The 13814-nt window shown below is 44.8% G+C and overlaps 2 protein-coding genes across 3 annotated transcripts; both read right to left on the bottom strand.

The window, feature by feature from the left end:
* Positions 1-3930: 3930 nt before the first annotated feature.
* On the bottom strand, positions 3931-4688 carry LOC112270004. 2 transcript variants are annotated; one of them, XM_024457605.1, is made up of 2 exons: positions 4386-4688; positions 3931-4269 (listed from the first exon to the last, which is right to left on the bottom strand). In XM_024457605.1, the coding sequence occupies exons 1-2, from the start codon at positions 4624-4626 to the stop codon at positions 4094-4096; spliced, it is 417 nt and encodes a 138-aa protein (XP_024313373.1). In that variant the 5' UTR covers positions 4627-4688; the 3' UTR covers positions 3931-4093. The 2 variants fall into 2 exon arrangements, with proteins under 2 accessions (XP_024313373.1, XP_024313374.1); XM_024457606.1 differs by having other exon boundaries at positions 4382-4688.
* Positions 4689-7362: 2674 nt separating this feature from the next.
* LOC100846264 (spermidine synthase 1) lies at positions 7363-12479 on the bottom strand. Its single transcript, XM_003561203.4, has 10 exons — positions 12299-12479; positions 12037-12177; positions 11508-11584; positions 11293-11415; positions 10038-10142; positions 8909-8981; positions 8331-8402; positions 8068-8263; positions 7850-7979; positions 7363-7776 (listed from the first exon to the last, which is right to left on the bottom strand). Exons 1-10 carry the CDS (start codon positions 12462-12464, stop codon positions 7711-7713), a joined length of 1149 nt encoding a protein of 382 aa, XP_003561251.1. The 5' UTR covers positions 12465-12479; the 3' UTR covers positions 7363-7710.
* Between the last annotated feature and the right edge of the window lie 1335 nt (positions 12480-13814).

Here is a 13814-nt window from a genome sequence, read left to right on the forward strand (position 1 = left end):
GTGCTTGGAGTTGTGCAGCCTGCTGCTGCTGAGTTAAAGCGGCAGCCTGAGCCGCGGGATCTCCGAGGTCGTCGGCCATTGGTGATGAAGATGCCGACGAAACAGAGACGTGAAGAAGCGAGCAGTCGCGTGAGAACGCTCCCCAAAAACCTTATCAACCGTCTCCCAGGCAGGATCTCGAAGGTCGGGGTTCCGGAGGCCTGCTCTCCCGGCGATCTGTGCACGCAGCCGACGGGATGGAGCAGCAGTTGGCAGCGAACAACGAGATTGGATCGTGGGCGTGACGGCTAGGGTTGTGGCGTCGTTTTTCCGGAGTCCGGGGTAGTCTTATTATATAGGCACGCAGGCGGACTTCGGTTCGGTTTAGGAAACCAAAACCGACTCCGCTATTATCGGGATTTGTTACGCGTCCGCAACGGATTCCGACTGCCAGAAAGATAAGCACGACCCGGCACGGCTCGAACTCGAACTCGATCCACGAAACGCGGCGCGCGCGCGCGAGTCGTGACGAGGCGAGGCGAGGCGAGGCGAGCGGAGGAGAAGGAGGAGGAGCGCGCGTAGGAATTTCCCTTGCTCACTTGCTCAAGAGGTGAGAACCAACATACCTTATATATTGGTCCAACTCCCCTAAACTAGCAATGTGGGACTATTCCCACTTCCTCATCCCACTACATGAATGGGCTTTTGAGATTTTCCAGGAATTAATTTCAGATTGGGCCTTGAGCCTAACCCAAAATTCCAACAATCCCCCACAATATCTCATAAGCACATATAAAATTGCCGTTGATCTAAAACTCTGTTTTCGATATACCAGCGTTTCAGTGGAGACCGGTTAAGGTTGAACATCCACCTAAACAAATTGCTTCACTCACGCACAACTGAACAATGGACAAACCTTGAATTGTCAGTTTTCTGTGTTAGAGCTTCACTAAATTGTTGTCCGGTACTGGGCTGCCGAATGCTACCCCGCGGTGTGGAGCATATAAGTCATTCTTCAGACCTTTTCATGAGCTTACTAGAGACCATCCAAATCTCATAGACTGCGACCAACAGTCAGGCTCATATAGGTGTGTTATTTAGAGACTACTCTGTAGGACAGTATCTCCCTTGCAAATTAATGCAACGCGTTAGAACACATTAATTTAAAAAACCTACCATACAGTACACGAGAGTAATGCATCGTCAACGAAGTGGGATAAAGAATGTACACTCTCCTCAGTTATCCAATGACTTGTTTTCCAGGTCCTAATTCACGGGATCTCCGATCACATAGGTTGGTTTACCGCCATGGTAACTCACGTGGGTCGCAATCCCATCTCCCTTGATGCAGATTCTATCACATTCCTTGATAGACCCTTTGTAAAGGGATCTGCTAGATTTTTAGCCGTTGGGATATATCCCAATGCTATTATTCCGGAATTTCTCATTGCTCTGACAGATTTCAGACGTCTCCTGACGTGTCTTGATGACTTCATGTTATCTTTAGAACTGTTCACTTTGACTATCACAGTTCATAAGAATCGCCGGTATTGGTTTTTCAACAATCGGCAAGTCCATCAAGAGCTCACGAAGCCAGTCGGCCTCAACTGTGGATGTATCTAATGCTGAAAGTTCTGCTTCCATAGTTGATCTGGTTAAGATCGTTTGCTTGCAAGACTTCCATGAAACAGCGCCCCCTCCGAGTGTGAACACATATCCACTCGTGGCCTTTAGCTCGTCAACATCAGATATCCAGTTTGAATCACTATAACCCTCAAGTACCTTGGGGTATCCAGTATAGTGTATACCATAGCCCATTGTGCCCTTTAGATAGCGCATGACCCTCTCGAGTGCACTCCAATGATCATCTCCCGGATTCTTATTGAACCGACTCAGTTTGCTCACAGCAAAAGAGATGTCAGGTCTAGTTGCGCTAGCCAAATACATGAGTGAACCAATAATCTGAGAATATCTCAATTGGTCTCTTCCAATTCTGTGATTCTTTCGAAGCAGAACGCTTCGATCATAAGGAGTTGGAGAAGGTTTACAATCAGCATAGCCGAAACGACTCAAGATCTTCTCCACATAGTGAGATTGCAACAAAGTGATCTCATCATTGTCGCCTCTCACGAGCTTCATGTTCAGAATAACATCAGCTACACCAAGGTCTTTCATGTCAAAGCACTTCGACAAGAAAGTTTTAACCTCTTCAATCATTTTGAGGTTAGTCCCAAATATTAGTATGTCATCGACATACAAACAAAGTATAACTCCCTCACCCCCACCATGGCGGTAGTATACACATTTGTCAACTTCTTTTACAACAAAGCCGGCAGATGTTAAAGTTTTGTCAAACTTCTCATGCCATTGCTTAGGAGCTTGTTTCAGGCCATACAGAGACTTTAATAACTTACACACTTTGCCTTCATGACCCTTTATTACAAATCCATCTGGCTGGTTCATGTAAATTTCCTCGTCCAACTCTCCGTTAAGGAAAGCTGTCTTAACGTCCATTTGATGGACAATCAGACCATATGAGGCAGCCAGTGATAGTAATACTCTGATTGTGGTCAATCGAGCTACAGGTGAGTAAGTATCAAACAAATCTTCACCTTCTTTCTGGGTAAAACCCTTGGCCACAAGTCGCGCCTTGTACTTCTCAATAGTACCATCAGGCCTAAGCTTTTTCTTGAATATCCACTTGCATCCTACAGGTTTGCACCCGTACGGACGGTCAACGACCTCCCACGTACCATTAGCCATGATAGAATCCATGTCACTACGAATGGCTTCCTTCCAATAGTCTGCATCCGGAGATGCAAAGGCCTCATTAATGGTTTTAGGGGTGTCATCCACAAGGTACACAATGAAATCATCACCAAAGGATTTAATAGTCCTTTGTCGCTTGCCCCTAATAGGGGCTTCATTGTCATCCTCCTCAGGAATCTCATCACGTGTTTGTTCAAGATTTTCCACTGGGATAGTGGGTTCAGGAGCTACACCATGATCCTGATGTTCCTCTGAACTGACGAGTTCAGCAGGTACGTCATGATCCTCTCTAGATGTGCTATGCATATCTCTCATGGGAAATATATCCTCAAAAAATGTAGCATCCCTGGACTCCATAATTGTACCGACGCTCATGTCAGGTACTCCAGAATTTACAACCAAGAATCTATAGCCAACACTTCGAAGTGCGTAGCCAAGAAAAACACAATCAACGGTTTTTGGTCCAAGCTTACGTTTCTTGGTGATTGGCACATTGACTTTCGCCAAACAGCACCAAGTTCGTAAGTAAGAAAGTGTGAGTCTCTTCTTTTCCCATAGCTCATATGGGGTGACTTCTTTATCTTTTGTGGGAACACGATTTAGGACATGACACGAAGTCAAAAGCGCCTCCCCCCACCATGCCTTGGATAAACCAGCAGTGTCTAACATGGCGTTGACCAAGTCAGTCAGCGTGCGGTTTTTTCTCTCAGCAACCCCGTTTGACTGGGGCGAATAGGGAGGCGTCCTCTCATGGACTATGCCATGTTCCTCACAAAATGAATTAAACTCACTGGAGAAATATTCTCCACCGCGGTCAGACCGCAAACGTTTAATTTTCTTCTCAAGTTGATTCTCGACTTCAGCTTTATAGATCTTAAAATAATGCAATGCTTCATCCTTTGATTTTAATAAATACACATAACAGAATCTAGTCGCATCATCAACGAAAGACATGAAGTAACGTTTTCCACCTTTGGTTAATACACCGTTCATCTCACAAAGATCAGAATGTATGAGCTCTAACGGTGCTAAGTTCCTCTCCTCAGCAGCCTTGTGAGGCTTGCGAGGCTGCTTCGCTTGCACACAAGCTTGGCACTTGGAACTTTTAGCCACAGTGATTTTAGGGATTAAACTCAGATTTGCTAATCGCGTCATGCAACCAAAGTTAATGTGACAAAGTCGTGAATGCCAAACATTAGACTCATTGTTAATAGAATTGACGCTGTTCACGACCTTATTACAAAAATCCAAAAGGGATAAGCGGAACAAACCTCCGCACTCATAACCTTTACCAATAAATTGTCCATACTTAGACACGATAACTTTATTGGACTCAAACACTAACTTAAATCCGTCCTTGCAAAGGAGGGATCCACCAACAAGATTCTTCTGAATGGAGGGCACATGCTGCACGTTCCTCAGCTGCACGATCTTTCCCGAAGTAAACTTCAGATCCACCGTGCCAACACCATGAACAGAAGCATGGGCGTCGTTCCCCATCATCACTGAGGAGCTGATGGCCTGATATGAAGAAAACAAGGAAATATCAGCACACACATGAATAGTTGCGCATGTATCGACCCACCAATCGGTGGACTGACACACAGAAAGTACAGTAAATAAATTAACATACCTGCCTGCATCTTCATTGTTGCCAATGGTCAAATTTGCAAACTTTTGCCGAATCTGTCCTCCTTTGCGCTCCTTGCAGTTACTCGCCCAATGGCCAAGTCCTCCGCACACAAAGCAAGGATCCTTGTCCTTGTTGCCTCCTTTCTTCTTCTTCTTGAAAGTGGTAGTGTTCTTTGGACCAGCATTATTGAATGCCTTTCCCTTTCCCTTGTTGTTACTGTTGTTGTGGTTGTTCCTCTGAACCATGTTGGCAGTGGACGTACCCTCTTGTGTGTTGCCTTTGGGGCCAGCATCTTTTGCTCTCGCCTTCTCCTCAACATCAAGAGTCCCAATCAGGTTCTCCACAGAGATTTCTTATCTCTTGTGTTTTAGTGAAGTAGCAAAGTTCCTCCACGAGGGAGGAAGCTTGGCGATGATGCCCCCGGCGACAAACTTGTCGGGTAGTGGACACTTGAATTGCTCAAGTTCCTTAGCCATAGTCAGTAACTCATGAGCTTGTTCCACTACAGATCGGTTTGCAACCATCTTATAGTCAAAGAACTGCTCCATGACGTATAACTCACTGCCAGCGTCAGATGCGCCAAACTTAGCATCGAGCGCATCCCACAACTCTTTGGCATCCTGATAGTGCAGATAAGCATCAACGAGCTTATCTCCCAGCACACTACAGATCGCACCAACGACTACAACACAAGCCTCAACATACAACTGCTGAGAAGCAATTGTTTGAGTCTTCCCGTGTTGTACCGCCCACCATGCGCCCATAGCCACGAGCCACATATGACATTTATACTGCCACCTCTTAAAGTGCAGTCTAGTAAACACAGGTGGTTTCAATGCGACAGCAAATTGAGACATCGAAAATTGCCTACACGAATAAGGTTTTTGGATTGTTGATAAATTAGGTAATTTCGATGAATATTTAATCCAGAAAGACAGTGTGTAAAACATGTAGCACATTATATCATGCAAACTAGACAAATTAAATAGCAACGCACAGCAATAAAACTCATCTAATTTCACGGCATGAATAATAGAACTACTAATCAAAATCAGCAAGAAATAGCAGATTACGTACGGTGCTGTGCTCTTTTCTTGTGTTTGTTTGTTGAGGTCGGTGACGAGTCCGGTGGCGTCGATGTTCACGCCGGAAGCAGCTGCAGCCCTGACTACCTCCTGAGCAGCGGCCAGTGCCTGCGCTTGCGCCTGTGCAGCAGCAGTTGCCTGGGCTTGGAGTTGGACAGCCTGCTGCTGCTGAGCTAAAGCGGCAGCCTGAGCCGCGGGATCTCCGAGGTCGTCGGCCATTGGTGATGAAGATGCTGACGAAACAGAGACGTGAAGAAGCGAGCAGTCGCGTGAGAACGCTCCCCAAAAACCTTATCGACCGTCTCCCAGGCAGGATCTCGAAGGTCGGGGTTCCGGAGGCCTGCTCTCCCGGCGATCTGTGCACGCAGCCGACGGGATGGAGCAGCAGTTGGCAGCGAACAACGAGATTGGATCGTGGGCGTGACGGCTAGGGTTGTGACGTCGTTTTTCCGGAGTCCGGGGTAGTCTTATTATATAGGCACGCAGGCGGACTTCGGTTCGGTTTAGGAAACCAAAACCGACTCCGCTATTATCGGGATTTGTTACGCGTCCGCAACGGATTCCGACTGCCAAAAAGATAAGCACGACCCGAACTCGAACTCGAACTCGATCCACGAAACGCGGCGCGCGCGAGTCGTGACGAGGCGAGGCGAGGCGAGGCGAGGCGAGCGGAGGAGAAGGAGGAGGAGCGCGCGTAGGAATTTCCCTTGCTCACTTGCTCAAGAGGTGAGAACCAACATACCTTATATATTGGTCCAACTCCCCCTAAACTAGCAATGTGGGACTATTTCCTACTTCCTCATCCCACTACATGAATGGGCTTTTGAGATTTTTCAGAAATTAATTTCAGATTGGGCCTTGGGCCTAACCCAAAATTCGAACAGACAATGCCTGTCCAAAGCCCTTGGACGACGCAGAGATCGCCTCGGGATGGCGTCGGACCGTGCGTTCGATCTAAACCGGCGGGCCTGGCTTGCGACCAAGGAGTTGGCTTCGCTACTTCGGTTCCCTGGCGCCGATGAGGACGCCGCTTTCGGGAGTGGAAAGCCGGTTATACTTGGATGGGTTATGAACATTTTAGAAATTTAATTTTTTTAATTGGTTCACAACAGAGTTCTAAGTAGTTCACGACACGCGCTGGTATAACCACCTTTCCTCGGTAGCAATTTGTATCAAATGAAATGAAACAAATCTTTTTTAGATTGATGTTGTGTTCTTCCAAACGGACCAAAACGCCCATAAAGATTGATCCGTTTGGGTCGCTCTAACGTGTTCCGTAGCGCACGTATACCTTGCTAGTGAAATAGTTTTGTTTTCACAGTGAAGGAGTGAAGCATGGTCGACATATTGGGCGGTGGCCGCTGTGTGGTAGGGCGGGCCACGTGGTGGGGTTCAGCAGTTGGCCGCTAAAGACAGAGCTTACAACATAGCCACCTGACAGACGTCGAATATTACCAAATCTCTACCGAATGCATGTCCATATCCCGCCACTAGCCCCACAAACATCCATATCCAATTTCATAAAGAAGGATATTCAAAAACAAATCAACATACAGGATCCTTAGGCCGGACTGTCACAAACTGTGTACCACTTCGACCCCTAATTCAGACCGGAATCACCGGATCCACTCACGCACGTGCCCATAGGCCATAGTAGAGAAAAAGTGCTACGGCATTTGTTGTACGGAGTAGCTTTTTAGGTTTTTTCTATCGTCATTTATGTCTGCGTTTATTTTCTGTTAATATAAAAAAGAATGCACTTTTTAGGCTCAGTTGGCATTGCTAACTGTTGCGCTGAACTTATTTTATAATATGTTGTGGAAAAATATACATGGAAGTAGGAAAAAGTTGATCAGACAAACATGAAAATATTGAAAAACATGTGAAAAAACAGAATTACGAGAATCCACCGCAATGGAAACGCAACTTAAACGATCACATGTCGTTCCACCTTAGGAAGAGCACCAGGCGATCGCTTCCAGATCATGCAAAACACGTTCGAAATGATCAGAGAAGTGCGGGAAAAGCAGATACCAAATACAGAGGAAATACAACCAGAGAAGTAAAACTGAGGATAGATAATTTCGGTAACTGCGTATCTGTGATGCTTATTTAAAGCTAAAATAGGGAGGCCATCCCTTGTTTATGCTACAACCAACTTTTTGTCTTGTCTAAGGGGACTCGAACCTTGGATTCAAGGACCCTCTTCACGTCTGGTCGGGGCCTTTTGACCAGCGACCCTCTTCAGTTAGACTTGGACTCAATGACCCTTTTCGCGAAAGATGGCAAACAAAATGATGCTGAATGGATCTAAAAATAACACACAGTCAGATAACGTAGCACAAGTCACTGCAAGGGCGGCAGAGTCAGAGCAAAAGCATACCTCAGAGTTGTAGAACTTGAGCGGTCCTTTCGATTTTGTAGAATAATCATCCTCCTCAATGTTGAAAACTGGATGCTGGAAATCAACAGGTGGTCCCTCCGTGGAGCAAAGCATGAAACCGATCACTCCACTGCATTGGAAGCATATATAAACTAAGCAGCCAACACAAGGGAAACCCGGCTCGGTCATATAGACAAAGGATCAGTGGCTGAACATACCTAGGGTATGTCGGTACTGTTGTCCAAGCATAGTTAACTGAGCCTTTAAAAACTTGTCGACAGTTGGTAACAATATCTTCAATGATGTGCATATGCAGCCATATGCTCTCCGCTTGAGTACAGACAACTCCACCTGGGCGCAAAGCTCTGGAAACAGACTGGAAGAAAGGCTTCTCGAAAAGCTCTTGAGCAGGACCTGTCAACACAGGTTAATCGTCAACAAGAGCAGGAGGTTGAATATGCACACGAGTTACAACAATCACCTATTGGATCAGAGGAATCAACAATCACGGCATCGTAGGTACCCTCCGGGGCATTTTTCAAAAAGGCAACACCTGCATGAACAAATCAAGAGAGCATTCTCTGTTAAAACATTAAGAGAGAAATAAACAAACACAAATGTTTATCAAATAGTACTATATCTCAAAGAAAAAATTGATTTAAAAGAACTAAAACAGTAGGCTGAAGACATGACGCAATTTCTATCTAGGGATAAAAAAATAGGATATGAGTCAATCAATTATGCCACCACACACAATATGGTAAAGATTGCTGGAACCATTGACATCATAAGCAGATGTTATCAGCCATACTCCAAATGTACAACACCAGTTCCAGCTATACCAAAATAAGGGGAGCACATTGTCCTAAAAGCCATGAGTATGTGTAATACAAGTCAAAAGTTCAAGTATATATTCAAAATCACAATATAGAACATACTAATAAGTTAACTTGCTTATGTAGTAATATATCGAGTCAGGTACACAGGTGCAAAATAGAAGACTAAATCATTGCATGAAACCCAAGTATTGAAATTTACAAGGTATGACATGCTACTTACCATCTCCAATGTGCAAGGACACACGAGAATCTTCAAATCCAAGAGCCAGATGAGGGAAAAATTGTTTGGAGACCTACATATTTGAACAGAAAAAATTGCAAATGTAAGTATAAAGACAAAACTATGGATCAGGTTCAATGAATTGTTCTATTATTTTAAGTTAACCGGTCCCGGATTTTAGATACCACAGCAGAATATCATAATAAATTATTACAGGAAATAACTATTTTTTCAATACTGAAGATGAAATTGCAGGAGCAACCTGCTTCTCATTCAAAAACAACAATCAACATTCAAGTAGCATGTATCAAACTAGTTGCAAGACTCCCAATTCAACAAGAGGGCATATCAAAGGTTTTCAGTTAGTAATGTTCTTATACGATTAAAATTGATAAAGACTAATTTGAACTTCACAATATCTGAGGCAAACTACTTCCTATCGGTGCTTATGCAAACTAGATGAATTCAAAAGGCACAGAAGGTAAGGTCTTCGCCTTTATCCTGCTTGCAGGGCCTAATCCTTAATGTGGTAAAGAGGCTCTAGACTTTGAACTGTTGATTATTTTATTGCTTTGTTAGTAATGGGGTACATGGTGTCCAATTATGGGAGGGACTGACTTCACCAATATAATAGAATCTCTATTTTCCTTCAAAGCTACCTCTACATAACAATGCAACTGTTTCCCTAATAAGATAAATCTCTATCCCTTAACTTCATTTGGTTCCAACTTGGCCCTACCATGTCAGATTTTCTGACGCTATGCACCCTCCGGATGGGCCAGCACATAACACAGATAAGGGAGCATGGACATTTAGGGTACGTTTGGATGGTGACCAAACTCTTACCTACCAAAATTTTGGCATTGACCAAGATTTGGTCCTTGTTTGGATGAAAGCCAACATTTTGGCAAGCCAATATCCCACTACCAACTAGTTCATTTTTCTTGCCAAAACTGGCCAACTAATGGGCTACCAAAACCATATTTGGCATGGCAAACATGGAATCAAATCAAACATACCCTTAAAGACCCCATACCCAAGTTAGAGTATTTGTTTAACTCTACAGCCATGATATCAATAGTCAAGGGCTCAAGGCAAATATGCATGTGAAGGAAGGAAAGAAGCTTACATCCACCACCATCTTATCAATTTCACATATGTCAATTTGTTCCACTGAGGAATATCGTGAAACCTCACGCAGAACACCACCATCTCCACCTCCAATAACTAAGACCTGTACATCATCAAAGATTAGAGACCAACTCTGTTAGATGCATGCACCATCTGACAAACATGAATGCACAAAGTGACCTTGTAGCAAACTTGGCATGACAATTGCGTTCGGACAAATTTGCATTATAAGCTTCTCAGTTATACAGGTTGAAACTATTTTTGAGCTGAACATGACTAAAAATTCTCCAAGTAAATGACAAGGTAAAAATTTCTTACTGTTCAGGAAATGAAGAGGGGGGCATATGCTATATACTAGCTACTTTTGAGTGTACTAAGCTATTATAAGCCGTCGGATCTTATATGTGCGGTATCTGTGAGATAGAATGGTGGACTGCGGGTTCATTTTGATACAACTTAAGGGTGTAAACGGGAAATGACCACATCTGAGACAGGGAAGATGTAGTGCGGGTTTATTCTAACATAACTTCAGGGTGTAAATGGAAAATGAGCAAATGCTTCAATCTGAGCCACAAGTTGAAAGTCAGATGGCTCATACCCCACTTAGTAGATTAGTACACTCAAGGTAGCTAGTGGATAGCATATGCCCCCAATGAAGAGAGGACGATGCACTCAAACAAGAAATACTCCAAACTAAGTATGAAACCAAACTACTACAATGTTTCTTCATTTTGCTTTAGATAATGAATGACAAGTGTAGCATGGTAGTCTTTCTTGCATGTACTCAGTTTCCATATCTAATGACACTTATTTTCCTAGCTTATTTCATTTGATAACTACAGGATGTAGAAAAACTAATAAAGAAGAACTATCCTATTGCTATCTTTAATTTGTGCTTTATTTCAGTCAGCAACATTGTCATCAGATCCTTGCAGTCCTTAAGGTAGACAAAAAAAATGCAGGCAAAGGTACACATAATCAGGTAAGCAAGCTTATCCCGGCAAGGACAAATTGCCATTTAGTGTGAATAATTCAACAGATGTGCTGAACCACAAACATTTCTAAGAAATTATATTCCATCGATAAACAACCCAACCTGTAAATTTGGCTGCTGGGTGCAAGTTCAAATTACAGCATTTGCTTAAATTGCTCAACATATGCGCTAAACCACAAACAAGCCAACCTGTAAATTTGGGTGTTGGGTAATAACTGAGCTAATAAAAAAGTACAGAGATAATCCACGCATCGCTTACCTTCTTGGGATCTTTGATAGAGCAAAGGGGGAGGTGAGTAATCATCTCCTGGTAAGCACACTCATCCCTCTCAGTTACTTGAATCACACCATCCAGGACTAGTACCTTCCCGTAGGTGGAGGACTAGAAAGCCAAACAAACAATAATGTTATCACCTTCCACTTTGATCCAAGACGAATGAATGACGGTTGAACATGGTTAGAAAAGAAAGGTACCTGAAAAACCAACACATTTTGGTAGTCCGACTTCCCTTGGAACAGCACTTTTTCCACCTTCAGCGAGTGTGCCTCACCTACCATTTGACAGGAAATGATTGATAAAAACAAAGCAAAAGTTTGTTTTGTCAAAAAAGGAGAGCAAAAAAACAAATAATGACACAAAGCACTCATGGAAAAATAACTAAACACACAAAGGCATTTCTAAAACAAAAAGGCTACAAGAGCAGCACAAGAAGTCGTGGAAACAACAGCTAACACAATAACATAACAGTACTACGACTAAAATTAAATTAGTCTCTTAAATTGGTAAAGAAAGTTAGCTACGCTAGTGATAAGTTCGGCCCGTGACCAATGATGCAACAATTTGATCCCGTGCGTTACTACTGAAATACGAACGAATTTAAGTCGAAACTTGCAGCCCGGGTCGAACGAAATTAACAGAACAAGAGAGAAGCACATAGGCACGGCACATCAGAGAAAACAAGGTAAAAAAAAAAGAGGGGATAAGCCTGAGAGCGCAACGCACCAGGCCACATGGGGCTAATCTCTGAGAACCATCCGGGGATGACGGCGGAGATCCCCGCCTGCTCGCCGGCTCCGTCCGCCGTCGCAGCGCCCTCACCCTCCCGCGCCCTCTTCGCCGCCGCCTCAGCCTCCATCCCGAAACCTGAAAGCACAACAGAGATGCCACAAAAGGCATCAGAATCAAAGTTGTCGGCAACAAACAGCTCATCAGGCTAAAGACGGGCGGTTGTGGAGAGGGGGAGGACAAGATGAACGGAGCAAACCTAGAGCACGACGACGAGTAGGGGAGACGGCGAGCTTGGTTGCTGGCTGGCTGGCGGCGGCTAGGTGGAAGCGGAGGAACGCTGTCAGACGCGGCCTGGAGATTAGGGCTTTTTCCTTCGCCTCGGGGTTTTTGGGCTTCGCGTCGTATAAATAACGAGAACGCATCGCCGTGCGATTGTTTCCGGGTGGGGAAGCGCACGAGAGTCACACCTACTCTCTCAATGACAGGCGGGACGCTGTATTTGGTCGGTCCTAACTGTCAGCGTGCCTGGGTGTGAGATTGTGGTTACTTGGGGTGCTCGCGTCTGTATTCCTTATTCGGCGATGGGAATAGGTGGGGCTTGGGGCTTTGCCCCCGATGCGTGGGGGCCGACGGCTCTGCTGCTTTTAGGGTGAACTTTATTCGATGCTTTGATTGATAGGACTCCTGTCAGATTCTCATCGCCGTAGAAGAAATACGCTCGAGTAAACTCCCGGGCAACCGGATTTTTGACTTAAAAACGTGCTTTCCCTTTACCGCGAAATAATCCATCCTGTTGGAGAACGTCTTGCAAATATATCATGTTGCCCGCGTTGCACTTGCACGATTGCTAGTTAAGTACAAATCCTAAGGCCGAGGAGTTATTCGCTCCCTCGCGCAGGCAGTTTTGTTCTGGGCGAATTTTTGCGTGATTTTGTTAACGAATGTGTGGCACTGCTACGCGGTTGACCTTTGGTCGCTTGTGGTGGGCCGTCGTTGGTCGGTTTGGGCATGGTCAGGGAAGGGGGCACGTACGGGATGAGCGTGGATTGTTTGGTGTTGTTTGATGGAGGGGCTGGGCGGTTTGCCGAGCGCTTGTGTGTCGACGCGTGGGTCGTGCACTGTCTTTTGGAGTCTTCCGGAGCACAGTTTGGAGTAGGTAAGTCCCGTTCTCCCCCCAAAATCATGCTAAGAATAGTTGGGATTTTCAGGAAAAAATGACGTTCCTTTGATGAGAAATAAAAAGAAATATCGAGAATTCACGTGGCTGAAGCTGAAGCAGCTACTTTCGAAGTAACAGAAAGAAAAGCAACGACTGAAATGGGGGAGTCAGAATCAAAAAGAGTATTCCTCGCTTCTTTCTCTCATGCAAAACCGTGCATGAGACTTTCATCTCGCACGGTTCCTAAGTGATAAAAGAAAGAAAAATTCGTCTTCTTTCTTTTTTGATTACCTTCCTCGCATATGTATAAGACCAAATCCACTATTTACAGGTTCGTTGAATAAGTTTGTGTTGTGTATCGTGACGCCGGCCGGAAGAGGAGTCACTCAGCGGCACATCGGTCGGTGCTAAAGGGAGTATATCAATGGTGACGTCGGCAAGGATTAGTGCCGGCATCCCTCCTCTACCAATGGTCTGCCCCCTCCTTTAGCTTTTTCCATCGGCCATCGCTCCTCGAGCTCCAGACGTGGGCTGTCGCTCCCAGATATCTCACGGGTTTGACTCATTTGACGGGCCTACCAGCTTGACTCATCGAACAGTGCTGCTGCTCCCC

The sequence above is a fragment of the Brachypodium distachyon genome, chromosome 1 (assembly GCF_000005505.3).
Source record: "Brachypodium distachyon strain Bd21 chromosome 1, Brachypodium_distachyon_v3.0, whole genome shotgun sequence".
Classification (NCBI taxonomy): domain Eukaryota; kingdom Viridiplantae; phylum Streptophyta; class Magnoliopsida; order Poales; family Poaceae; genus Brachypodium; species Brachypodium distachyon.